A 25,834-nucleotide genomic window follows, 5' to 3' on the forward strand; every position below is an offset into this window, starting at 1 on the left:
GGTGGTAGATGAAAACAACTCTTTGTCTATACCACACAAACACACACACACACAAAGGAAAGGGAGCAAAAAAAACCAAAAAAAAACAAAAACCAGCAAGCCAGTGCCTTTGGAGGATCACTATAAAACTGATTAGATCATGAACTGTTCCTCTATTCATTCCCCCACCCCCCACCCCCAATCTATACACTTATCCGATACCCTTTATAGATTTGTAGAACCCATGGTCTTCATCACATTTGGCCATGCGGATTGGGGCTAATAGGAGTTGGAATCCAACAACAATTTCATTATTTGTATCCTACCCAGTGGGTTGGGTTGCCTCAGCCACTCTGGAAGGCTTCCAACAGATACAGATTCATAGAACTGTACGAGTTGGATGTGACCCCAAGGACCATGTAGTTTAACCCTCTGGAATGCAGGAATATGAAGCCGTCCCATACAAGGATCGAACCTGCAACCTTGGCCTTATCAGCACCACGCTCTAACCAACTGAGCTATCTGAGTTGACCTAGTCTCAATGTACTTCCAAAAAGCTTTCCACAAAGGACCTCACCAAAGACTCCTGAGTAAGCTTAAAAGTCATGGAATAAGGGTAGAAGTCCTTTTGTGGGTTGGAACAAGAAGCAGAGAGTAGGAATGAATGGAGAGTTCTCCCAAAGAAAGGATGTGAAGGTCCTCTGTGAGTGCCTGGAAGCAGTTGGAGGATGGATGGCTTATTGAGGTTGAATCCTGAAAAAGACAGAAGTAGGCCCTACTGTTTATGGGGGGCAGGAGGCGGGCAGGTGTGGGGGACTCCCTGGTCCTGAATGGGGCAACTGTGCCCCCTGAAGGACCAGGGGCATAGCCAGGGAATCATTTTGGACCCACAGCTGTCCATGGAGGCGCAGGCCAATTCTCTGTGCAGGGCAGCTGTCTACCAGCTCCAAGGTCCAGCTCTAAGGGCCTTCTGGAGGTTCCCTTACTGCGAGAAGTGAAGTTACAGGGAACCAGGCAGAGGGCCTTCTCAGTAGTGGCGCCCGCCCTGTGGACCGTCCTCCCATCAGATGTCAAGGAAATAAACAACTATCTGACATTTTGAAGACATCTGAAGGCAGCCCTGTTTAGGGAACTTTTTAATGTTTTATGTTTTATTCTGTTTTTAATCTGTTGGGAGCCACCCAGAGTGGCTGGGGAAATCCAGCCGGATTGCGGTGTGTGTGTGTGTGTGTGTAAATAATAATAATAATATAATAATAATAATAAAGAAAACAGAGTCCCCCAAGCATCCGTGTTTGGTATTTTTATGTTGCGAACAGCCCTGTGATAACATCAAACATTAAAAACTTCCCTGTATGGTCCAAACCTGCCACCCACCCTACTACCTTGGGGTGGGGGAAGACACACACAAGCTTCTCCAACCTGGTGCTCTCCAAATACTGTTTGGACTCCAACTCCCATCAGTCCACAAGCAGGAATGATGGGAGAGCATCAAGTTGGGGAAGGCAGCCGTTGGAGTACAGTGGTACTTAATTCGTTCTGCATGTCCGTTCTTAACCTGAAACTGTTCTTAACCTGAGGTACCACTTTAGCTAATGGGGCCTTCCGCTGCAGCTGCCGCCACCAGAGCACGATTTCTGTTCTTATCCTGAGGTAAAGTTCTTAATATGAAGCGTTATTTCTGGGTTAGCGGAGTCTGTAACCTGAAGCGTCTGTAACCTGAGGTACCACTTTAGCTAATGGGGCCTTCCGCTGCCCCGCCGTGCGATTTCTGTTCTCATCCTGAAGCAAAGTTCTTAACCCGAGGTACTATTTCTGGGTTAGTGGAGTCTGTAACCTGAAGCGAATGTAACCCGAGGTACCACTGTATTAGGGTACAGCTGCAGGACTGCCCATGCCTAGGGCGACTTCCTGTCCTCTCTCTCTTTCAATTGTTTAACACGGCGTATGCTCCAGCTGTTCCTAGGAACAAGCCACAGCCCCTATTTTCCTTAAAGTCTCTATAACCCATCACGCGCTGTTCCGGAACTTCGTAAATGTCAGGACAACACATCCCTCTTTCTTTGAGAGCCCCGTGCTGAGAAAAAGAGAGGATTGGTTTTCATCGCCCTCCTCCCTTTCACTGCAGACTCCAGGCACTGAGAATTCTTGGGCATTTATTTGCCATTGAACAACTTCATTAATTGTGGTTTATTGCTGTTAAAATTTATTTCCTCCAAGGCTGATAAGGGTAGAATTTATTAGCTTGATCCCGAGTTCTGTATGGGTGTTATTGTTCTGGTGAGTTCTCTTCGAGCTTTCCGTGTTTTGCCTCCAAACTGTCCATGTTTCGTGGGAAGGAATGAAGCACATACCTGAACTTCAGGTTTCCTCATTTAAAGCAGATTAAATGTAACTCAGATATAGCAAATTCACTAAATCCCCGCACGACCAAAGACTTTTTGTGGTTTGGAAAGTGACTAGGGTATGCACGGAAATGTGCAGGACGAATGAATGACCAATGGGAACATGTGCAAATGGCTTTAGATACCTATTAGGTCCATAAATTACCATATAGCATATATCCAACACAAAGAAAACAGCGACAATTTGTTGTTGAAAAGGGACATATAAAGGGCCCCATTACCTTCAGTAGCTCTGGGCCTCATCAAACCTAAATCCGGCCCTGGTACCGCTGTACAACTAATCAATCAAGTGAGTAAATAAATAAATAAATAGCTCCAGCAATCTTACTGCGCAGGTACACTGAGCTGGCTCCCTCCCTTTGGCTATAGAGATAGAGCATGCGCCAGCATCGCTGAAATGGCTCTTGGCTTCCGCAGCTACTTCCTAGCCACCCCAAGCCATTTATTTAAGAAGAGCCGGCAAGATCAGCCTAATGGCTCACCTAAACCAGCATCCTGTTCTCAAGGTGGCCAACCAGATGCTGGTGGAAAACCCGTGAGCAGGATCCACACCTGGTTTTCCAAGCCAAGGCTCCTGTGCCTCCACGCCAGGCAGAAGTTCAAAAGGCGCAGTTATTCCCCACCAGTGCATTTCCATGCCAAGTAGATGTTTTCCTAAGCTGAAGTTTGTTGTGCAGTTTTCGAAAGCACGGTAATGCTTTTTTTTGGTATCTGATTTCTGTTTGCATTTTTTTATGTTTAAGAGACCCGTTTCGTTTTTAATGATGGCGCTTTAGATGCGGATCTCCATAGTGTTTTCATGGCCGCTGCAGCCAAAATGGAACCCCCATGTGCAGAGGCAATCTATCTTTGACTACACAGGGGCCTGTTGCCGGTGGGCCTCTGAAAATAACATGGCTGGACTGGCTTAATCAGGAGAGAAATTCCTTATGTTTTCTCTGTCGCTTGATAAATAGAGGCAATGGAAGAAGGGAGGGGAGTGGGACACAATCAAACATATTTCAGCATCTCCTGTGTGCCAAATATACTCCTCTCCTTTGGAATTGTTTACTCTTTAAAACGAAAGCCAAATAGCGCTGGATTCTTAAAATAACTTGCTGCTTAGGACTCAGGAAACTTTGGGTCAAAGACATTTACGGAGAGAGGATAAAAATTAAAGAGGCAGCTGTCTATAAAATTATTGCTTCATCTATTGCACGTAGTGCGAGCACTGACTCTTTTGAGCTTCTGGTGCCAACCAAAAATGCTACCTTTGGTCAAAGTTGGCCAACAAACTGTTAATGTATTTCATATTTTATTTATTCTCAATGCCCCCCCACCCCACCCCAGTCACCACAAGGTCCCAAAGGCAGGTCGCAGCAATGTAGAGCAGAGCATTAAAAACCATTTAAAGCAATTTTCAACCACAGCAAGAGCAGGTCCTAAAAAATTTTAAACTCAAGTGTCAAAGGCCAGGGTGCAGAGGTTGTGTAGTAGTAGTAGTAGTCGTAATAATAATAATAATAATAATAATAATAATAATAATAATAATTTATTATTTGTACCCTGCCCATCTGGCTGGGTCTCCCAGCCACTCTGGGCGGCTTCCATCAAATATTAAAATACATTTAAAATATCACAATTTAAAAACTTCCCTAAACAGGGCTGCCTTCAGGTAGTCTTCAGCATAGAAGGAAAGCTGTGTAATGAAGGTGCCAGGCACCTTCCCGTGTGCGGAAAGAATCATGGAATCTTTTAAGGGTCCCTGAGCGTCATCTAGTCCAACCCCCCTGCAAAGCAGGACTCGAACCCACAACCCTGAGATCAAGAGTCTCATGCTCTGCCGACGGAGCTATCCCAGAGTTCCACAACTTATTCGTTTATTTTATTGCATTCCTATCCACCCCCTCTCTCTCCAAGGACCTCAAAGTATGGTTCTCGCCCTCTTCATTCATTCAATCCTCACAACAACCCAGTGAGGTAGGTTAAGCAGAGAGGCAGGGACTCGCCCAAAGTCACCCAGCGATCTTCATTGGCTGAGTGCCGATTTGAACCTTAGGGCTGCGATGAAGAATACCTTCTTCTGGGTAACACACACATTCCCCCACCCCAGTTCCTGAAACTACCAAGTGTGGCCCCCTCCCAGCTGCTGTTCTGAACACTTTAGAGGGTCTGGGGTGTTATAAAAACTTCCCGCGGGGGCAAGTTGAGAGACTGACCCCAAGACGGACGAAGCTTCCGTGCCTCGTAAATCAGTCCGGTACTACTCACAGTCAATTAACGCGTCTTCTCACAGTGGGAATCGGCCGTCTTCGGCACGAAAAACCTCCCCCGGAATGAAGCACGCAGTTTGAGGCTGCTTTCTTTGCCGGCAGATAAACATCAGGCAGATGTCATCAGAGGTCCGGTGTCTTCGGAAACCATCCTCTGCTACCAATGTTATAAAAACTTCCCGCGGGGGCAAGTTGAGAGACTGACCCCAAGACGGACGAAGCTTCCGTGCCCTCTGGCTCCTAGAGTCCAGGGGCACAATGTAATATGCAGTTGTTCCCAGCTTGAAAACAACATACACAAGCCATTTGGCTAAGATCTACTTTATTGTAGATAAAAAGCAGAGTATGCCTCTGCGCAGCAGCTCATTATTTCAGAGCTGTCTGTAAATGCGACCTTCATCTCCGATGCAAAACAGAAAGTAAGGAATTACAATAGTAAAATACAATGACATCACATGTGAGTGGGCTACTATGGCCAGTGTGTTTCTCACAGAGTGAAATATGACTCTTAGTCAAGTCAAGTGACCTTGCTGCTTCAGCGTCTTCGCAGCTCGGCTTGTACTGATATCACAACATGGGGAGGGGGGAAGGAGGCGGTCCTTCAGGTATCGATGCGTTTTATTGACACATGTTTTTATTGTGTTCTATTGACGGAGTGCCGCCCCCTCCCTTTGGGACTTACTGGCAGTAAATAAATATAGTTTTATTGACCGGAGGAGCGGACCCTGTTTCCCAACTACAAATCTGTGAGCCCCTCCAGATATCCTTTTTTATTGTGCTCGTGATTTGCGCTCACGATACTATTGGGACATGATTTGCATTCGTGATTCTGTACATAACTGTGCTTTCAACACCTGCATAAGGGTTTTTTTGGGGGGGGAGGTGGGTGGGTGGGGGGGTTATATTGCTTCAGTGCAATATAACACCCCCTCCAAAAAATGACAACAAAAATCCTTATGGAGGCATGTCCCATAACTTCCTGCTAAAATCCCATAACTTCTTACGACTTTTTTTTTCCAAACCGCGAACTTTTTTCCAAACCTTTCCCCAAACCTAAAATCCCATAACTTACGACTTTCCCCCCCAACCTTTTGTAATATACAAGAGCGGCATGCCAAAGTGGCAGAATGTGTCTTCTGCTTTCTGATCTACCCACTCCTAAATATTTCCTGTTGATGCCAGATAGCAGCATTCCTGTGGTTTGTGTGTGGTTTGGGCGCGGGGGGGGGGGGAGCGGTGCTTTAGCAAAACTTTCAGTGCAAAATTTAAAGTGTTGTGGCACAATGTCATGGCACAACAGGCTTGTGCATGTGAAACAGTGAGGGGGTTAAGCACGGGAAGTGGCGGGAACATGGAACATGGACATGCTATTAATGAGTCACTGAGATGTTGCTGAAAACAGTCACAATAAACCAGCAGTCTGCATGAGCAGTCTTCTCACCATAGAATCATAGAACTTGGGGGGACTCCTAAGGGTCATCTAGTCCAACCCCCTGCAATGCAGGAATCACAGCTAAAGAAATCTGGGCAGATAGTCATCCAATCTCTGCTTTAAAACCCCCAAGGAAGGCAAGTCTACCAACTTCCAAGGCAGTCCGTTCCTCTGTTCCCATTTAATTAATTAAAGCTACGGATCGGCAAATCTTCCAATATCAGCTTCTCTCAATTTCACATTTCCCCAAACTTAAATGTGCTTCTCTACATCATTTACCCCCTTGGAAAGTCCTCGTGAAGAATTCCCCACCATTTTGGTAGGAAGATATACTTGTTTGTATGCAGTTCTGCCCAATTGATGGGCTGCATCAATAGGAGTATAGCATCTAGATCAAGGGAAGTAATAGTACCACTATATTCTGCTCTGGTCAGACCTCACCTGGAATACTGTGTCCAGTTCTGGGCACCAACACAGTTCAGGAAGGATACTGACAAGCTGGAACGTGTCCAGAAGAGGGCAACCAAAATGGTCAAAGGCCTGGAAACAATGCCTTATGAGGAACGGCTTAGGGAGTGTGGTGGAGTCTCCTTCTTTGGAGGTCTTTAAGCAGAGGCTTGACAGCCATCTGTCAGGAATGCTTTGATGGTGTTTCCTGCTTGGCAGGGGGTTGGACTGGATGGCCCTTGTGGTCTCTTCCAACTCTATGATTCTATAATATACCACTTTGCAAGTCCATTTCCCCCAATGAAAGCGTTTCTGTATGCTGTTTTTATCTCCCCCTTCTAATTTACACATTGCAAAGCACACCTCTGCATTTTTGTACGCACTGCTTTGCTGGAGAAGAAGAGCATGGCAAAATTCGCAGAGGCACGGGTTCCGAAGACACTGCGCTTCACTTTTCATTTTGTTTGGGGAAAGGGGGATTACGCGGAGTGGCTTTTTAAACGCGGACTGAATCGAATCCGTCTCCCGCCCTTCGTTTCAGCCGTGTGCCGAAGCGCTTGCCAACTTCCTGCTCCTCCGAGCGCTCGACACCCTCCCCCTCTACCCCGACCCCTGCCAAGAAAGCGCACATGGCGACCTGCCTTTGCGAGCGAGCCACCCCCCCAAGTCATTGTTAATCTGCTCATGATCTCTCTTCCCCCACCACCCCAGAGACAATGCGCCGACCACACAAAGCCAGCAGGGAAGGAAGCGGGAGTGTGCTGCTCACAATGGCGAGGAAGCACTCGGGGGGTCTGCTGCAGCTGCTGCCATTTCCCCGGCCTGTTAAGGTGTCGCTCTTAAGCCAACAAGCCGCAGCAAGTAAATGCCGTTGCAATTCAGAGGCCTTAAATAGGTTGCCCCAGGCGTTTTTGCAATTCGTCAACAACCATCTGTCATATTAAAAGCACAGCTGTCAACTTTTCCCTTTTTTAAAGGGAAATTCCCTTATTCCGAATAGGATTCCTCGCAAGAAAAGGAATAAGTTGGCAGCTATGATTAAAAGAGAGAGAGTTCACTTCGTATCTTGCTTTCCTATGAGCTTTCATTCTTCTTTTCTCCCTGTTAATTCCATCCCATCTTCATGCTTTGCTTCTTGAAGTTACCTGTCTTGGATTAATGAAGATACGCACAGGAAGGTGATGGAGGAAGATGAAGGAGCCTGTATGAGGAGCAGGATAGAGAGGATCTCCCAGGGTGGGAGGCTGGGAGAAGAGGGGGGAGCTCCCAGGTGAGAGCTGAGAGGATTCACTCTTCTGTGTGAGGAAGAAGAAGAGTTTGGATTTGATATCCCGCTTTTCACTACCCGATGGAGTCTCAAAGCGGCTAACATTCTCCTTTCCCTTCTTCCTCCACAACAAACACTCTGTGAGGTGAGTGGGGCTGAGAGACTTCACAGAAGTGTGACTAGCCCAAGGTCACCCAGCAGCTGCATGTGGAGGAGTGGAGACACGAACCCGATTCACCAGATTACAAGTCTACCGCTCTTAACCACTACACCACACTGGTGTTAAGGGTTAAAACGTAATTATGACAGAGGACCTCGTCTTTATTATTTCTTCTTCTTCTTCTTCTTCTTCTTCTTCTTCTTCTTCTTCTTCTTCTTCTTCTTTTGCTTATCCTTGCTTCTTTCCTTCTTATCTTCTTTGGATGAGTTCGGCTTTCATTGTATTTTATGTTGAAAACTCTGAACAAAAATAGATGTCTATATAAAAGGATGCACAGGCAGTACAGAGGGTAGGGACGCGGGTGGCGCTGTGGTCTAAACCACTGAGCCTCTTGGGCTTGCCGATCGGAAGGTCGGCAGTTCGAATCCATGTGACAGAGTGAGCTCTTGTTGCTCTGTCCCAGCTCCTGCAAACCTAGCAGTTCGAAAGCATGCCAGTGCAAGTAGATAAATAGGTACTGCATTAATTCATTGCTCTGGAATGACCGCCGGAGGAACGTAATTTTTTCTTCTGGGTTGTTTTATCTCAGGGACGTCCAACTCCCAATAGACTGCGATCTACTCACAGTATAAAAAAAACTGGCAGTGATCTACCCATTGTCGTAAAATGACTTGCAGTGATCTACCCAAAGTTGTGGAGCTTTTTTAAGTAAGCCAGAGTGGGGTTTTGTTTTTTGTTTTGCTTTTTTTGTAAGGAGATTACTGAAGGGCCAGAGATCAACCAGGATCTACCAGGAACACCCCGCGATCTACCAGTAGATCGCGATCTACCTGTTGGACATGCCTATTTTATCTGATGTTTTAATGTAGGTTGTAAACTGCTTCGTGTGTGACTTCCCCCCTTAAAAATACAAAGTGGCATAGGACTGAAATGAATAATAATAATGTTGTTTAGTCGTTTAGCCATGTCCAACTCTTCATGACCCCATGGACCAGAGCACGCCAGGCACTCCTGTCTTCCACTGCCTCCCGCAGTTTGGTCAGACTCATGTTGGTAGCTTTGAGAACACTGTCCAACCATCTCGTCCTCTGTCGTCCCCTTCTCCTTGTGCCCTCCATCTTTCCCAACATCAGGGTCTTTTCCAGGGAGTCTTCTCTTCTCAGGAGGTGGCCAAAGTATTGGAGCCTCAGCTTCAAGATCTGTCCTGAATATTATTTTAATAATAATAATAATAATAATAATAATAATAATAATAATAATATCCCAGCCCTACATAAGAGATGCCAGGCATTTAATCTAGGGCTTTCTGCCTGCTTGCCTCTCACTTCCTCCCAGAAAAGCAACAGGATTCTCGAGGAGTTAAAAGTTAACTTCTGTTGCCACCAGAGGACCATTGTGAGCACACAGAGTTCTCTGATGGGACCGCTCTGAACTTTGCTTCCAAAGGCCGCTGTGTTCACACTAAGTCCTTTGTGCCCCTGTGTCAGTACAGTCCATGACTCAGACACCCCCCCTCCCCTCCATTCTCTTCCCCAAACACACTTGTCCCCCTTGCATTTCTCTCCTCCTCCTTTCCAAAGATCTTCTGTGCGGAGGGAGAGAAGCAAAACCCATACCAGAGGGGGGCGGGCGGGAACTGTGAGACCCGAGGAGACACACTGTACACACTTCCAAGGTTGTGCTTTTCAGGCCATGCACAGAAATGCATCAGGGGGGGGGGGGTGAATGAATTACCGGTACTTCAAACAGTTCCTCGAAAGGGGCTCCTTTGCGGCAAGTTAATCCTTAGTTTTCATGCTCAAGTGTCAAGCGTTTGGGAAACACCGTCTGAGGGCATGCAGGGGGAGGGTCATAGAATCACAGAGTCGGAAGGGACCACGAGGGTCATCCAGTCCAACCCCCTGCAATGCAGGAATTTTCACCCAACGTGGGGCTCGAACCCACGACCCCGATATTAGGAGTCTCATGCACTACCAACGGAGCTAAATGACTCTGTGACACTTGGTCCCTTCGGTTTCTCATTTAACCAGTCTTCAGGCATCTATATTCCTGCACGACTTTGCAATTTACTTAAGTCCTCGTGAAACCCACCGGCATTTTATCGCTTAAATTGTGTGCAATTTTGCCTGATAATATTTTCTTGCAAGCTATTTCTTCGCACGCAATGCATTTCATATGTTATTTTCCACTATCACGTGTGTGTTTAATGCGCACTTTCTTCTCATAGCTGTAGCTTGTTAAAAGCACCGAGTGTTGTTAGGAGACACCCTTACTCCCCTAGCAAAACTACAATTCCCAGAGTGGTTTAACAATCAATGCCTCTTCACAGGGGACACTGGGAATTGTAGCTTCTTCAGGGGACTGGAGGGTCTCCAAAAAACTCTCAGCACACATAGCAAACTGCAGCTCCCAGAATTCCTTGGGAGAAGCCCTGATTATCTGTCGTGTGGGGGTGATGTCACTCGCGTGACGTCACACGCTACGCGCACTGCGGTGCCTGCTGCCACTGTGGCGAGGCCTGCCGCTGCAAAGCCCTGTGAGGTTTGCCACTGCCGCGAGGCCTGGCCCCTCAAGATTGGGGGCAGTGCCGGATTAAACACTGTTGCAGCCTGTAGGCCGTTGAAACCTCGGGGGCCCCCTCGCAAATTATCTCCTAATACTTGATTGTAATTTTCTTTCAAGATCAAATCAATATTATTTTGATCTGTTGTTGCTGGGCCCCGAAAAGGTGCCTACTCTGCCTGTATGGTAATCCAGCACAGATTTTTTTTTGGGGGGGGGGGCTCGGCTCAGCCCTATCCCAACAGACTTTGGGGGGGGTGAAGACACCTCGGCCCTACAGAGTTGGCACCTACGAGCGTTGCACTCAGGTTGGGCTCAGAGGCTTGACATTGTGGGAGCAACCAGTTGCTGAAAACATATCACATCCCCGAGTCTGTGCTTTCGTTCCACGAGCATTCCTGCTTCAGAAATCTGAACGACGCACTTTAGGACAGAAGAGGAGTTTGGCTGCTGGATCGGGCCCATCTAGTCTCATCGCAGCCAAACACAGATGAATTTTATGGGATGCCTGCACTTGCACCCTGAGCAGTATTTATTTTAAGCATAGCTCAGAGTGGGTTGGGCCGGATTCCTCATCCGATCCAAAAGTGAGAGGGGGGAGGCAGAAAGAGAGAGAGAGGCAGAGAGCTAACGGCACACAAAGTATGTTTTAGCAAAACAGATGAGAAACTTCAGTTCCCAGATGAGAGTTGGACACCTGCCCATTGGGGCAGGCAAAATACAGACAGCGCCATTCCTAAGAAGCGATTAGCATTTCTGCAGCAGGGATAGCCAGTGTGAATGCTGCAAGTCAAGCCCAAAGAACGAGACCACGTGGCTCGAGCACGTACCAAGCTTGTGGATAACAAGATCCAGAAGTGCCCTGACAGATCAAACCAAAGATCCACTCGGAGCCGTGTATGGCTTCCTATAGTGGCCATACAGAAAGTTCTTGGAAGCCTACAAGCTGGAAAGTGTTGGATGTGCAGCAGCAGGAATCATTACACTTTCAACTCGAGGGTTAATTATGTTATCAGTAAACCAGCTAACCAAGGGGAATGCGTGGGGGTGTTGCTTAGAAACCAGTCAGAGTAGTATGATCTCTAGTGCTCTGATTGGCTATGCACTTCCGAGGGAGTTTGTCCTCTGTGTGTTTGGTTGATTGTCTCCCTACTCTGTACAAGGCCTGAACTAAGAAAGGCAAAACTTTATTTCACCTACAGCTATGCACTGTTTACCACAGCAAAGTGTTACTGGGATTTCTTTCTCTCTGGACTCTGCTTGTGTTAAGTGACTTTGCGAAGCAGACACAAAGACTACTCTTCTACTCCTGCCCCTTGTCGGCATCTGTTGTTTGGTGGCATGCAACATAGTCATTATGGTTACTAATACTAGTCCTCATTAATCTGTCCAGTCTCCACAAAAGTGGGCAGAGCAATGAATGTAAATTTTGACATTACAGTTGTACCTTGGAAGTCAAACGGAATGTGTTCCGGAAGTCTGTTCGACTTCCAAAACGTTCGAAAGCCAAAGCACGGCTTCTGATTGGCTGCAGGATCGGAAGCCCTGAAACCCCCTCAGACGTTCGACTTCCAAAAATAGTTCGCAAACCGGAACACTTACTTCCGGGCTTGCGGCGTTCAGGAGCCAAAACGTCTGAGAACTAAGCTGCTCGAAAACCAAGGTACGACTGTATAGTAGGCTAGTTTCCACACGTACCGAAACATCCCTCTGTCCAGACACTCAAAAGCATTATCAGGTTTCTGGGGCACATCCCTGCTAGGAACAAAACATGCAAAAGGGGTGTGAAGCAGGATGAGGGAGGGGCGTGGCTTAGGGAGAATCCCAAGGGCCAGGTAGAGAGGGCTTGAGGGCTATATTTGGTCCCCACTATTGTCTTTGACATCACCTCCTGGCAAATAGAAGGGGAAGAAATGGAGGCAGTGAGAGATTTCACTTTCTTGGGTTCCATGATCACTGCAGATGGTGACAGCAGTCACAAAATTAGAAGACGCCTGCTTCTTGGGAGGAAAGCAATGACAAACCTAGACAGCATCTTAAAAAAGCAAAGACATCACCTTGCCGACAAAGGTCCGTATAGTTAAAGCTATGGTTTTCCCAGTAGTAATGTACGGAAGTGAGAGCTGGACCATAAAGAAGACTGATCGCCAAAGAATTGATGCTTTTGAATTATGGCGCTGGAGGAGACTCTTGAGAGTCCCATGGACTGCAAGAAGATCAAACCTATCCATCCTTAAAGAAATCAGCCCTGAGTGCTCACTGGAAGGGCAGATCCTGAAGTTGAGGCTCCAGTACTTTGGCCACCTCATGAGAAGAGAAGACTCCCTGGAAAAGACCCTGATGCTGGGAAAGAAAGGGCACAAGGAGAAGGGGACGACAGAGGATGAGATGGTTGGACAGTGTTCTCGAAGCGACTGGCATGAGTTTGGCCAAACTGCGGGAGGCAGTGGAGGATAGGGGTGCCTGGTGTGCTCTGGTCCATGGGGTTACGAAGAGTCGGACACGACTGAACGACTGAACAACAACAACATTGTCTTTGAATGCTGGGCTAGGGGAAAGATTAGTGAAACAAGGAGGAGGCAGGCAGGGCAGGAGAGAAGCTAGAGGATCATCGCTCTTGGTGGGAAGGTTCAGCCACACACCCAGAATGCATCAGGAATGTCTATAAATGCCCATATGTCCTCTGTAGGCTCAAGTCTTCCTTCTTCCCGTGAACATAAAACAGCTTGGGAGCAACTGATTCCCACATCGAGACGCCTCTCCTCCCTAATGCATCCAGACACGTCTGCTGAGTTTGCTGCCGCCAAACGCCGTGGCTTTTCGTTAGGCCAGTTCAGAAGAGATCAGTCTTGGCAGGTGAATTTGCTTCCTTTCCTAGGGCGCTAACCAAGTGCGAGTCCCTCTCGCAAGGCCCTCCTCTGCCTTCGCTCGCCTGCCGCTGAGGTCACTTGGACGGAGGGGGCAAAGGGTGGGAGGGGGAAAGGCAGCGTTCTTTTCAAATGGTCGGCGCTTGGAGCTTTTCCACTTCAAGGAATTCCTCTTCTCCCTCCGGGACGAGTCTGCTCTTAGCTTGTTTTCCACGGTGCTACTGATGACAATAGCCAGACTCCGATTACACTTGGAAGTCCTGAATTGATTCTGCAGAACCGGGGCTTGTTTTGCTAACGGGAACACAAACTGCAGCCTGGACGTCCGACTGATAAATGTCGAGACCAAAGGGACATCTCCAAAAAAGCCAAGCAACTTGCATTCCTCAGCGAGGTAGTCCCTCTCCCAGGAACCCAGCATACGGAAACTGGATATGATTAATACTGACATGGCACCATCAGTGAAGATGCTACTTTACCGAGTTATAAGGAGGAATGACCGCTCCCCACATCAAATGGGGGGTGACTTTTGTGTGGTTGCGCGCAGCCCCCTGGATCCCAGTGCGGCTCCTAGTAGTTTGGGCTGGCTTCATCCTCCCCATGCTGGATTCCTGGGGTCTCCGCCTACCCTCAGTCAACTGCCCAATCCCACCTGGGGAGGCGTTGCCAGGGGATTGGCCAGGTAAGGGCAGGGACCCCCCTGTCCGCACAATAGAAAATGTAGCTTACCTGCGAAGCGGCAGTTGGCTTCCAGAGCTTCTCCCACCCTCCACTCCCTCAATTAAGTCTTATTTTGCAGGTTAACCTCTTCTCCACAGGTATGCAGGCCGCTATTGAAGAGCCGGAAAGGAATTTTCCTGCATTGGCAGGTTTTGCCTTTCCCGTAGCAAAATGTCACAACTTCGGCGGTTTCAGGCCTTGGGCGGAATCATTTAGTATATCTCCCTAAATGTGTGTGAGGTGTGTGTGTGAGGCAGTGACCCACACCCCCTTTGCGGCGGCGATAGCAGGGTTCCCCGTTTAAAGGGGTCTTGGGGGGAGGCATTGGTCATACGCCGAGAGGTTGTCATTGCTCTCCCCCTCCAACAGCAGCAAACGGGGGGCGGGCTTTCTGCTTGAACATATGTTCTCCAGAGCCAGCCCAATCCCCACACACTATGGATAACCCTGAAATCTCCCAGACCCCTGGCTGGGGACTGGGTAGGATAAACGCCCAATGCCTGTGCCAAAGTCTCCCTACACCTGAATCTTAATAAAGTTGTGGCCAATTTTAATCCCATAGCACGTTGCCTTGAGTCATTATTCCGCTCGGGGGTCGCCTGGGGTTTGGGGGGACTCCGCCTGTCCACACAAAAGGAGGTTCTGAAGGTATTTTTAATTTAGTTTGGTCATTGTGATATCTGTAAACACCCAACGGATAGGCAGTTAGAGAGCCAAGGGCGTGAACAACCAGGGATATATATATTTTTTAAAAAGCTTGGAATCTCTCTCTCTCTAGCCTTTGGAATGTAAACACGCTTCAAAGTTTGAAGAGATGTGGTCAGGGTTCTTCTAGGCATCTAAGATTTAGCACCACCCAATGACCGCTGTTCTGTTTTAATTTGAAAGAGGTATAGCAAACTTCTAATGTTCTTACACAAAGTGTGCAATCCCGCTTTCCCCCAGTCCTAAGGGGCAATTTTTAATAGAAAGATTGTTGGGAGGGGGGAGGATCAAATACTTCCTCTCCCTTGTGCACTGCTGATCATAAATTCCCCCTGCTGCAATCTTGGGGGGGGGGAGTATATGTGTGTGTGTGTGTGTGTATTGTTCAGTCGTTCAGTCGTGTCCGACTCTTCGTGACCCCATGGACCAAAGCACGCCAGGCACGCCTATCCTTCACTGCCTCCCGCAGTTTGGCCAAACTCATGTTAGTAGCTTCGAGAACGCTGTCCAACCATCTCATCCTCTGTCGTCCCCTTCTCCTTGTGCCCTCCATCTTTCCCAACATCAGGGTGTTTTCCAGGGCGTCTTCTCTTCTCATGAGGTGGCCAAAGTACTGGAGACTCAACTTCAGGATCTGCCCCTTCCAATGAGCACTCAGGACTGATTTCTTTAAGGATGGATAGGTTTGATCTTCTTGCAGTCCATGGGGCTCTCAAGAGTCTCCTCCAGTACCATATTTCAAAAGCATCAATTCTTCGGCGAGCAGTCTTCTTTATGGTCCAGCTCTCACTTCCGTACATCACTACTGGGAAAACCATAGCTTTAACTATACGGACCTTTGTCGGCAAGGTGATGTCTCATATGGAGGCAAATGTCCCATTGTCTCCAGAGAAAGATGCGATGCCAACCAGTCTGGATGAAGTGATAGTCGGTTCCTTGTGAAGAGGGACAGGCCGCAGAGAAGAAAATGGCTAGAGAAATGTATTTACACAGGTGACAAGCCAGAATAGCAGAATCATACGCTTTCTGGAGCTGTGGAAAATAGTGTACAGGAGCTACTCCACGGGTTAAAAGAATGTCAGATATTCTGAGCTCTGAAATAAAGGGGAAAAGGAACATGGGAAGCGGCGGAAGGGAATGTTTAGCACGCAACACAACGCAGGTGCTGGGGGGGGGAAGAGTGAGCAAAATATGGCTATTTGACAGTAAATGCCCAGGGTGGTACCTGTTTTGCATTTTAAAATTAAGAAGAATTGGTCGGCAGAGGGGAGGGTTTCAGAACTATGAGCTGGCTAACGCTGGCACTCTCTCTGATAATGTGAAGCATGAGAAGTATCTATGCTATCTGTTTGTACGAGTGAATCTTCTTTCACTATTGCTCTGTTTGTAAATGAGGCAAATGTTAATAATAATAATAATAATAATAAATTTTTATTTATACCCCGCCCTTCCCTGCCAAACCGGGCTCAGGGCGGCTAACACCAATAAAATCACAACAAAAACATAAAACAATTCATTAAAATACAGATTAAAATACAATTTAAAATTTAATTTAGACTGCAGCCTCATTTTTAAGTAGCCCACCAATCACACCTTAAGAATGAGACATCAGGGTTAAACTGAAACCAACCCAAAGGCCAGGTGGAACAGCTCTGTCTTGGGGCCCTGCGGAAAGATGCCAAATCCCGCAGGGCCCTGGTCTCTTGTGACAGACCGTTCCACCAAGTCGGGGCCAGTACTGAGAAGGCCCTGGCCCTAGCTGAAGCCAACCTAGCATCCTTGTGGCTTGGGACCTCCAAAAAGTTATTATTTGACGACCTTAAGGTCATACCCGGGACATACCAGGAGAGGAGGTCCCTTAGGTACGAGGGTCCTAAGCCGCATAGGGCTTTAAAGGTCAAAACCAGCACCAGAATCTTCAACACCCTGAAGATGCTGCTGAACTACGATTCCCATCACCCATTGCCAAATGGCCATGCTGGCAGGGGCTGATGGGAGATGCAGTCCAACAACATTTGGAGGCTCACAGGTACATCGCTCATGCTCTAAGGCTGAAGCAGAGTCAACTAAACCCTGCAGTGCTGCTCTTCCACTTCTTGCCATTGGGAGGAGGAGGAGGAGGAGGAGGAGGAGAAGAAGAAGAAGAAGAAGAGGAGGAGGAGGAGGAGGAGGAGGAGGAGGAATAGTTTGGACTTGATATCCCACCTTTCACTCCCCTTAAGGAGTCTCAAAGCAGCTAAAAATGATCTATACCTTGGCTTCATTTCAGTAGGGCATGGGAGACTAAGGAATTACTTATTTGTTATTATTATTCCTTTCCAATAATTTATAACCTACTTTTCTCTATGAAACTAGTCGAAGTAGTTCACAGGCAGAACTGTACCACGCGAAGCTCCACAATTCTAGAGATGTCACAGTATCAATGCTAAAACGGTTAAGGCAATACTCAAGCAAGCGATACCATAAAATACTATAAATTCTGCAAGATCGAAACACAGTTCTAATCAAGTTCTAATGTTCCAATCAAGGTTGCAGATAAGGCTGTGGTCCGAAAGCTCTTTGGAAGAACCGCAGACTCCCTGCCCACTGAAGGCAGTGTGGACCCAATCAGACCTACTTTTGGAAGGTGTTCTGCTACCTCGGTGCCACAGCTGATAAGGCCCTGTCAAATGTAACACACCTCCACTAGCAGCACGAAATGCAGCCTTTGACGCACATCTCAAAGCTCAGATGCTTTCAATATCAGAGGAGGTGGTTCTTAAGCTATCTCCGTCACAGGCCATTTAAGGTCAAAACCACCACAAACTGGAAACCAGCAAAGATCAAACATTACCAGAGTTACGTGCTCCGAACTGCAGGCTCCAGTTAACAACCGCATTTTGGACTCACTGTACTTTTGAAACCGCCTTCAAAGCAGACTCACTTGGAGCATGCAGTATTCTAATGTAGAAACGGCAAGGGCAAGAGCGAACATTATTATATACAGATTAAAAGGACACTATTGCAGATTTTTGAAACCACGAAATGAAAGGCTGTGGAAGCAAGTGCTAACGGTATGGCTTTGTGATGCTGCAAGACGGACGTGCCTATAAGAAGTGAGGACCAGGAATGGATTACGGAACAGGCTAAAGACCCCCAAAATTCATGACGTGGTTCACCAAGAGCACCCAGCTTCAGGACGTGGTTTACCAAGAGCCCCAAAATTCAAGACGTGGTTCACCAAGACCCCCCCCAATTCAAGACGTGGTTCACCAAGACCCCCAAAATTCAAGACGACGTGGTTCACCAAGAGCCCCCAAAATTCATGACGTGGTTCACTAAGACACACCAAATTCACAACATGGTTCACCAAGATCTCCAGTCATTTTTGTTCCCTGTGGACAGCTTGAAAATAACGGTTGCTTTAGACCACACAAGTGTACTTGTCAACTTACCTGCTCTCAATCCTAGAAAATACATGTCAGGTTTTTCACTTCTACATGTAAGAAACAACCTTTTCCACAACAGCTTACTGCCTGTTGTTTTAAGGACTTTTTTTATTCTAAAATGGTACCGACGTATGAAGTTAGATGCCACCTCTGTGCCGCGAGATTTCGCGCTTACCTGGGTTCTCCTCGGACTGGTTGAATCCACAGATCTGGCAAATGCAACGGACCCACTTGTTCATATCCTCCTCCGTTTCGGCCACAAGGTAGAAAGTCCTCTCGCTAGTCTTGATATCGAAGACATAGCTGTCCTGCAGCTCCTTCTTGTTGAAGGTCAAGCCGGCGTCCACCTGCTCGCAGAAGTTGAGGTTGATCACCCGCAGAGGCTTCTTGGAGTGGTCATTCTTGTAGTACTCCAGCACATCGGGGTCTCCGCTCATTCGCCCACTGCGAAGGATGAACCATCGCTTCTTCCATGCCTAGGAAAGAGAGAAGAGGTTGGGAACAGTCTGGATTCCTGGAATTAAGCATCTCCTGGCTAGCATGGCTGAGCCTGTCATGTTTTTTTTTAAAAATAATAATAATAATATCTTATTAATTTTCCAAAAATAACAAAAATAAAAAACAACAATACAGAAACAAAACAAAGCAAATTGACTTCCCTCTAATCGCTTCCTTGGTTCCATTATTTATCGAGATACTGCATGTCCATTGTTAAGTTTACAGGTGAAACTCGAAAAATTAGAATATCATGGAAAGGTTCATTTCTTTCTTTCAGTAATTCAACTTAAAAGGTGAAACTAATATATGAGACTCATGACATGCAAAGCGAGATACGTCAAGCCTTTGTTTGTTATAATTGTGATGATTATGGCGTACAGCTGATGAGAACCCCAAATTAACAATTTCAACTTTGGGGTTCTCATCATCTGTACGCCACAATCATCACAATTATAACAAAGACTTGACATATCTCGCTTTGCATGTCATGAGTCTATCTCATATATTAAACTCCAGTAGCTAATGAAAACAATTGCTTGCATAAATGGACTTTTCCACGATATTCAAATTTTTTGAGTTTCACCTGTATAACCTGTTTAAATCACCTGTAGTCCATTCACAATAAAATTACAAGTTTTCTTAAAACCCTGCTAATGTATTAACCTGTGTACATTTCTTCTGTATATAGGCAGGATGAAGGACGAAGAGGTCAAACCAGTCATGATTAAATGGGCACAAGATGTGGGACATAACATTCAGATGGCGGAATGGGAAAAATTATGGGAAAGTGATATGAAATTTACAGCACGTGTGGCGATCAAAGACAATTATATGAAAATGATGTATAGATGGTATCTAACTCCAGCAAAATGAGCAAAAATGTATAAAACTAAGGAAAGCAAATGTTGGGAATGGAAAGCAACAGAGGGGACATTTTTCCATATGTGGTGGGATTGTAAAATTATTAAGAAATATTGGGAAATGATTTACAATGAATTGAAGAAAATGTTTAAAATAACCTTTGTTAAAAAAAACCAGAAGCTTTCTTATTAGTTATTATAGGAGTGGACTTACCAACAGTACAAAAGAATTTGTTTATGTATGCAACAACGAGCCTGTCATGTTTAATACAACTGACTGCGGTAAAAGCTTCCCAACTCAGGAAAACCTTGACAGGCAGGGTCAACTAATTCTAGATTTTGCCTCAGTACTTCTCTCTGCTGAGTACTGAGATGAAGGAATAATAATAATAATAATAATAATAATAATAATAATAATATTCTTACACTCTGCCCATCTGACTGGGTTGTCCCTGCCTCTCTGGGCGACTTCCTAGCAGACCCATTGGGATGAATAAGCAGCCAATGTCCTGCAAACTATTCCCAAACTTTGTGCAAAGAAATCTGGGATGGATGCTCAATAAGCAGGTTGCCAGAGATATCAGAGCCATGGGGTCCAATCCACCAAAAGATTCTACAGTGGAACCTCGGTTTTCGAACGTAATTCGTTCCGGAACACCGTTCGAGTTCTGAAACGTTCGAAAACCGAAAACTCAGTACGGAAGCCTCAAAACGGAAAACTCAAAACGGAAGCCGCGTCTCATGTTTGACTCCTGAGGTGCGTTCGGAAACCGAAGCATTTACTTCCGGGTTTGCGGCATTCGAAAACTGAAATGTTCGTCAACGGAGACGTTTGAAAACCGAGGTACCACTGTGCTGCAAAAAGGATAAAAGAAATGAAAAGGGCCTGCGCAAGACGAGTTAATGAGAGAGAAAGAGAAAGAAAGAAAGAGAATGAGTGTGTCTGTCTGTGACAGATTTGCTGCCTCATGCAGAAAAATCTCTTGGATGGGCCTTGAACTAGCTGGAAGCAACCTTGAATGGGCAATGAATGCAGGGCTGTGATTTATGGGTGCTGTCAGTAAACTCTGGTCCAGGGCAAAGGAAGGGGCTGAGCGAGACCGTTTGCCAATGCCTGATCTGAGGAAACATTTATTTAGCACAAATTTATCTCAAAACCTCTTCCAACTTGCTGAGGGCACAATGCACTAAAGTATATAGTCTGAATTAATAAATATATCTATACTGTGAGTCGTGTGACCTGTAACGTCGTTTTGGAGGGCTTGTAGGGGTTGAAAATGCAAAGTCTGGACGGAAAGCCCTCCTCAACACCAGCAGATTCTTTGCAAGGGTTACATTTATACAGAAAAGCCGCAATTTGCACAGGGTTGCATTCCTGGTCATCACGCACTTCTGTGAAATCATGTGTAACTGAAAAAGCCCGCGAACTCCGTGTTCTGCCCTGCCCTTTTAGTGACATCTTTTATGACGTTTCCAGGTCACTTCCGGATTCGCACTGATTCGCATCCTGAACACATGTAAACGGGGCCCATAATTCAAAGCATTTCAGTGGGCTGAAGATTGTATTGCTGCTTTTAAAACTCAGTGCGCCCTACATTTGTCCGAAGGTAGCACCACTGAGCTGAATGGGGCTTACTCCCAGGAAACTATCCATAGGATTGCAGTCATGGCAGATGTGTCAACAGGGCTGTGAAATCAGGTCTCCCCAAATTCAAACGTGCTAACCGCTGAACCATTCAGTGCCATATTAAACCCTGTGGTGACCCCCTTAGGCCATGGGTAGGCAAACTAAGGCCCAGGGGCCGGATCCGGCCTAATTGCCTTCTAAATCTGGCCCGCGGACGGTCTGGGAACCAGCGTGTTTTTACATGAGTAGAATGTGTGCTTTTATTTAAAATGCATCTCTGGGTTATTTGTGGGGCAAAGGAATTCGTTCACCCCCCCAAAAAAGTATAGTCCGGTCCCCCACATGGTCTGAGGGACAGTAGACCGGCCCCTGCTGAAAAAGTTTGCTGACCCCTGCCTTAGGCAGTCAAAATCTCAGGGGATCCCCCTCGCAAATTGCCTCCTAATATGTTTTATGTGGGTTAAACCACAGAGCCTAGGGCTTGCTGATCAGAAGGTTGGCGGTTCAAATCCCTGCCACGGGGTGAGCTCCCGTTGCTCGGTCCCAGCTCCTGCCCACCTAGCAGTTCGAAAGCATGTCAAAGTGCAAGTAGATAAATAGGTACTGCTCCAGCGGAAAGGTAAACGGCGTTTCCGTGCGCTGCTCTGGTTCACCAGAAGCGGCTTTGTCATGCTGGCCACATGACCCAGAAGCTTCTGCGGACAAACGCCGGCTCCTTTGGCCTATAGAGTGAGATGAGCGCCACAACCCCAGAGTCGGACATGACTGGACCTGATGGTCAGGGGTCCCTTTACCCTTTACCTTTATGTTTTTTGAACTTGCAGCACACTAACTCATGGAAAGCTCAGTATCTGGAGGTTTCTTGTGTGTGCATTGAACCAAGAAAGCTTGATTGTACCGTATATCGCGGCGTATAAGACAACTTTTTAAGCCCGAAAAATCTTCTCTGAAGTCGGGGGTCGTCTTGTACGCCGGCAACATCATGCGATGTGACCCGGAGTTCCGCCCCGCCACTGGCTGCATGGAGCCTCTCCCCGGCGCTCCAGCCGCAACCGCTGCCTCAGCCGCCATGGAGCCCGGGCTGGGCGTGGGCGGCAAGCGCGGAGGCTTCCTGTGCGGCGACGGGGAGCTTCTCCCCGCTGCCCCAGGCGTCGCTGCCGCCGCCTCAGCAGCCGTGGAGGCCATCCTGCGCTTCGGCGGCAAGCGCGGAGGCCTCCTTTGCGGCGACGGGGAGGTTCTCCCCGCTGCCCCAGGCGTCGCTGCCGCCGCCTCAGCAGCCGTGGAGGCCATCCTGCGCTTCGGCGGCAAGCGCGGAGGCCTCCTTTGCGGCGACGGGGAGGTTCTCCCCGCTGCCCCAGGTGTCGCTGCCGCCGCCTCAGCAGCCGTGGAGGCCATCCTGCGCTTCAGCGGCAAGCGCGGAGGCCTCCTTTGGGGCGACGGGGAGGTTCTCCCCGCTGCCCCAGGCGTCGCTGCCGCCGCCTCAGCAGCCATGGGGGCCGCTGTGCGCTTGGGCGGCAAGCGCGAAAATCTCCTGTGTGGCGCGGGGGACGCTCTCCCCGCCGCTGCCGCCGCCTCAGCAGCCATGGATCCCGGGCTGGGTGAGTATACCCCAAACTCTGTTTTTTCACATAAAAAGTTGGGGGGTCGTCTTATACGCCGAGTCGCCTTATACGGTAATTTTCTTTCAATATCAAATCAATATTATTTTGATCTGTTGTCATGGAGGCCCGAAAAGGGCCCATAGGCCGGGGCACTGAATGGCACTGAAACTTTACAGTATGCCGGTCAGCTGGTTCTAATAATCTGAATAATCTGAATACTAATCTATTACTGCTGTGTGTGTGTGTGTGTGTGTGTGTGTGTGGTACAGCTTGTTTCTCCCACCTCAGGGTTGCGCCACCTCCTTCCACTACCAACCAAGCCATTACTAAGTTCCCTCACACTTCCGATTCAGCATCTATGCATTGAAGCTGAGGTGTCTGCAACTACCTTGCCCACTTTCGCTTCATTGCTACGCGGCCCCCGCAAAGTTGCCTACAATGGGATGTGGCCCTTGCCCTGAAAGTGTCCCCCAGCCCTGCTCTATGCGATACCTCGGTGTTGCTTCTGCTGGTGTGGGGCGACTGAAAGGCTTCTCCATCTCCTTCCCAGCTAACGGAGGACCAATTTCACAAGTCTCCGAACACTCTGCGGCGCTCAATTCTATCTCCCTTTCCCCGGAAAACATCTGTTTTGTATGTAGGATGGAGCTGGCTGAGTGACGCTCGCTCCGAGGGCTGTTTCTCAGATCATGCGTCTCCCTGCCAAGCAGCGCATGTATCTGTCGAATGCATATTGGCCCAGCTGTCAGAGATAGACAGCAGGGACTGGAGCTAGAATTTTAAAAAGTGCAAGAAACAGCGCCGGCCTTTAATCATAGGTTGTCAAGGGAGCGCGGATGGGATCCACCCAGTCCTTGAACGCACAGCTGTCCGTGCTAAAGCTGCAGGCCTTCGTATGACGTGCCCCTCCATGCATAACTTGAACACACCGCAGAGAGCATCTTTTGCTAGCGTTCGTAGGTAAAGCTCAAGGGCACAGGCCCCTGACACCAATTTCCCCTGCGTTGATTTTAAAATGTATAGGTGCAATTGTGGGCCACGTTTCCGGGGCTGGGGAGACAAACTCTGGCTCATGCTGTTAGGAGAGTTTGTTCTGCATTATGAGGTCCCAGCAGGATTTTTGTGAGTTACGCTCAATGCTGGTTGGGCTCACTCGTAATCTATTGGCAAGAACTACCGATTACATGCACGTCAGACAATACAAAACTAAGCACCCTTTCGAGAAAGGGGATAGAGCAAAGTTTTTTCCCCCCCTCCTCCTCTCAGAATTCGGGGAAATCCAATGAAGCTGAATGATGGAAGATTCAGAACAGCAAATCTCTTATGTTCTCAAGACTAAAAAACAAATGAATCCTACTCAACATTTAACATGACTTCTCTCTCTCTCTCTCTCTCTCTCTCTCTCTCTCTCTCTCTCTAACCCACACACACACACCATTCCTTTTCTACCCCATCCAACTAGGGCACACACTTAGAAGTCTCCTGTCACCAGTCAATACAATATTCAGCAACTGCACATAATCACAACTTGTGCCGCAACTGGAAAGAGAATTAAGGTGGCAGGCATCTGGGATCTTACTGGCACTGTGTTTTGCAGTGTGACCAACCACCCTGTAAGCAAAGTATTAAATAAATGGTTTTTACGTAGGAGAGGATGGGTTTAGATTTGTGCAGCCTTGGAGCCAAGACCCAAGGTTAACACAGTGCAGCTGGTTTGAAAGCATCGCCTCCCTGTCTCCAAATGTCCCAGGGCTGTGTTAGGACACCACCCACACCATTTTTTTTTAAGTGCATCCCTAATTATTTGTGCTCATGAAGGTATCAGGTGGTTATAGACGACACTGCTTTCAATACTGGTTTGGCCTGCAAATGTTTCCTGGTGGACACAGAGCCAGTGTGGTGTAGTGGTAAAGAGTGGTAGACTCATTATCTGGTGAACCAGGTTCGCGTCTCCGCTCCTCCACATGCAGCTGCTGGGTGACCTTGGGCTAGCCACACTTCTCTGAAGTCTCTCAGCCCCACTCACCTCACAGAGTGTTTGTTGTGGGGGAGGAAGGGAAAGGAGAATGTTAGCTGCTTTGAGACTCCTTCGGGTAGTGATAAAGCGGGATATCAAATCCAAACTCTTCTTCTTCCAAATCAGTGCATGGCCTGTAACTTCTGGCAGAAACCCTGTCTCTTTTCATACCACAATGGTTTCAAATCATTCCTACTTTTGTCTTGTTTTTTTTCTATGCTGCAGAACAAGGGTGCCCCTCCTGAAAGCAGTACTGCTGCAACACTGGGGTAGCATCAAAGAGCAACTAACAAAAGCGGAATATGCATGGGCAGTCCCATATTAATCCACTAGTAAATCCACTATTTATTGCATTAGTCGCAGGTTGCAGATTAATATGCCCGTGGAAAACCAGACCGAGAGAGGCCTGATTTATTTTGTGTTTATATTTATTTATAATATTTGCATATAGCTTCTACAACCACGATGATTCCCAAAGCAGTCCCATTAAAAATAGTAATCAGTTAAAACAACAATTAACTAACACTGACATTCAGCAATTAAGACAGTGTAAACGTAAGACAGAAGAGCAGCACCACAGTTCTCCAACAGCAGCAGACAATATCAAACAGAAGAGACCCAATGAAATAACAGGTCTTTACCCCTCTCCATTGTTTGCTTAAAATTTTCTAATGAGTAGCTGGATCAGACCAATAGGCCACCTAGTTCAGCTCCTTGCTTCTTACAGTGAGAGCAACCAGACCCCCACAGAAATTCCACAAGCAAGGCAGAAAGGCAGTATGAGATTCAACTTTGCTCTCATGCCTAATATTGGTGGACCAGACTCAACTCCCTCCCTTCTTCCAAAAGGAAACAAATGTTGAAAGGTCAAAACAGTACAATTTAAATTAAAAATAAAATTAAAAACTGTTTAAAACATTAAACAATGTATAAAACTATCCAAGACAATTCAAATATCTTAAGATTTAGTGTCAGGAGTATAACGTATTCCTGGACACCACAGAGTT

General features: G+C 47.2%; 1 protein-coding gene across 1 annotated transcript in view; it reads right to left on the reverse strand.

Annotated features, from left to right (window-relative positions):
- GAB2 (GRB2 associated binding protein 2) overlaps positions 1 to 25,834 on the reverse strand; it is a 135,782-nt gene that overhangs the window by 38,403 nt on the left and 71,545 nt on the right. Inside the window, exon 2 of the mRNA XM_033146024.1 lies at positions 18,400 to 18,700. Within this exon, the coding sequence (XP_033001915.1) occupies positions 18,400 to 18,700 (301 nt within the window). The remainder of the gene's footprint in view (positions 1 to 18,399; positions 18,701 to 25,834) is intronic.

The sequence above is a fragment of the Lacerta agilis genome, chromosome 4 (genome assembly GCF_009819535.1).
Source record: "Lacerta agilis isolate rLacAgi1 chromosome 4, rLacAgi1.pri, whole genome shotgun sequence".
In the NCBI taxonomy this organism is placed as follows: Eukaryota; Metazoa; Chordata; class Lepidosauria; order Squamata; family Lacertidae; genus Lacerta; species Lacerta agilis.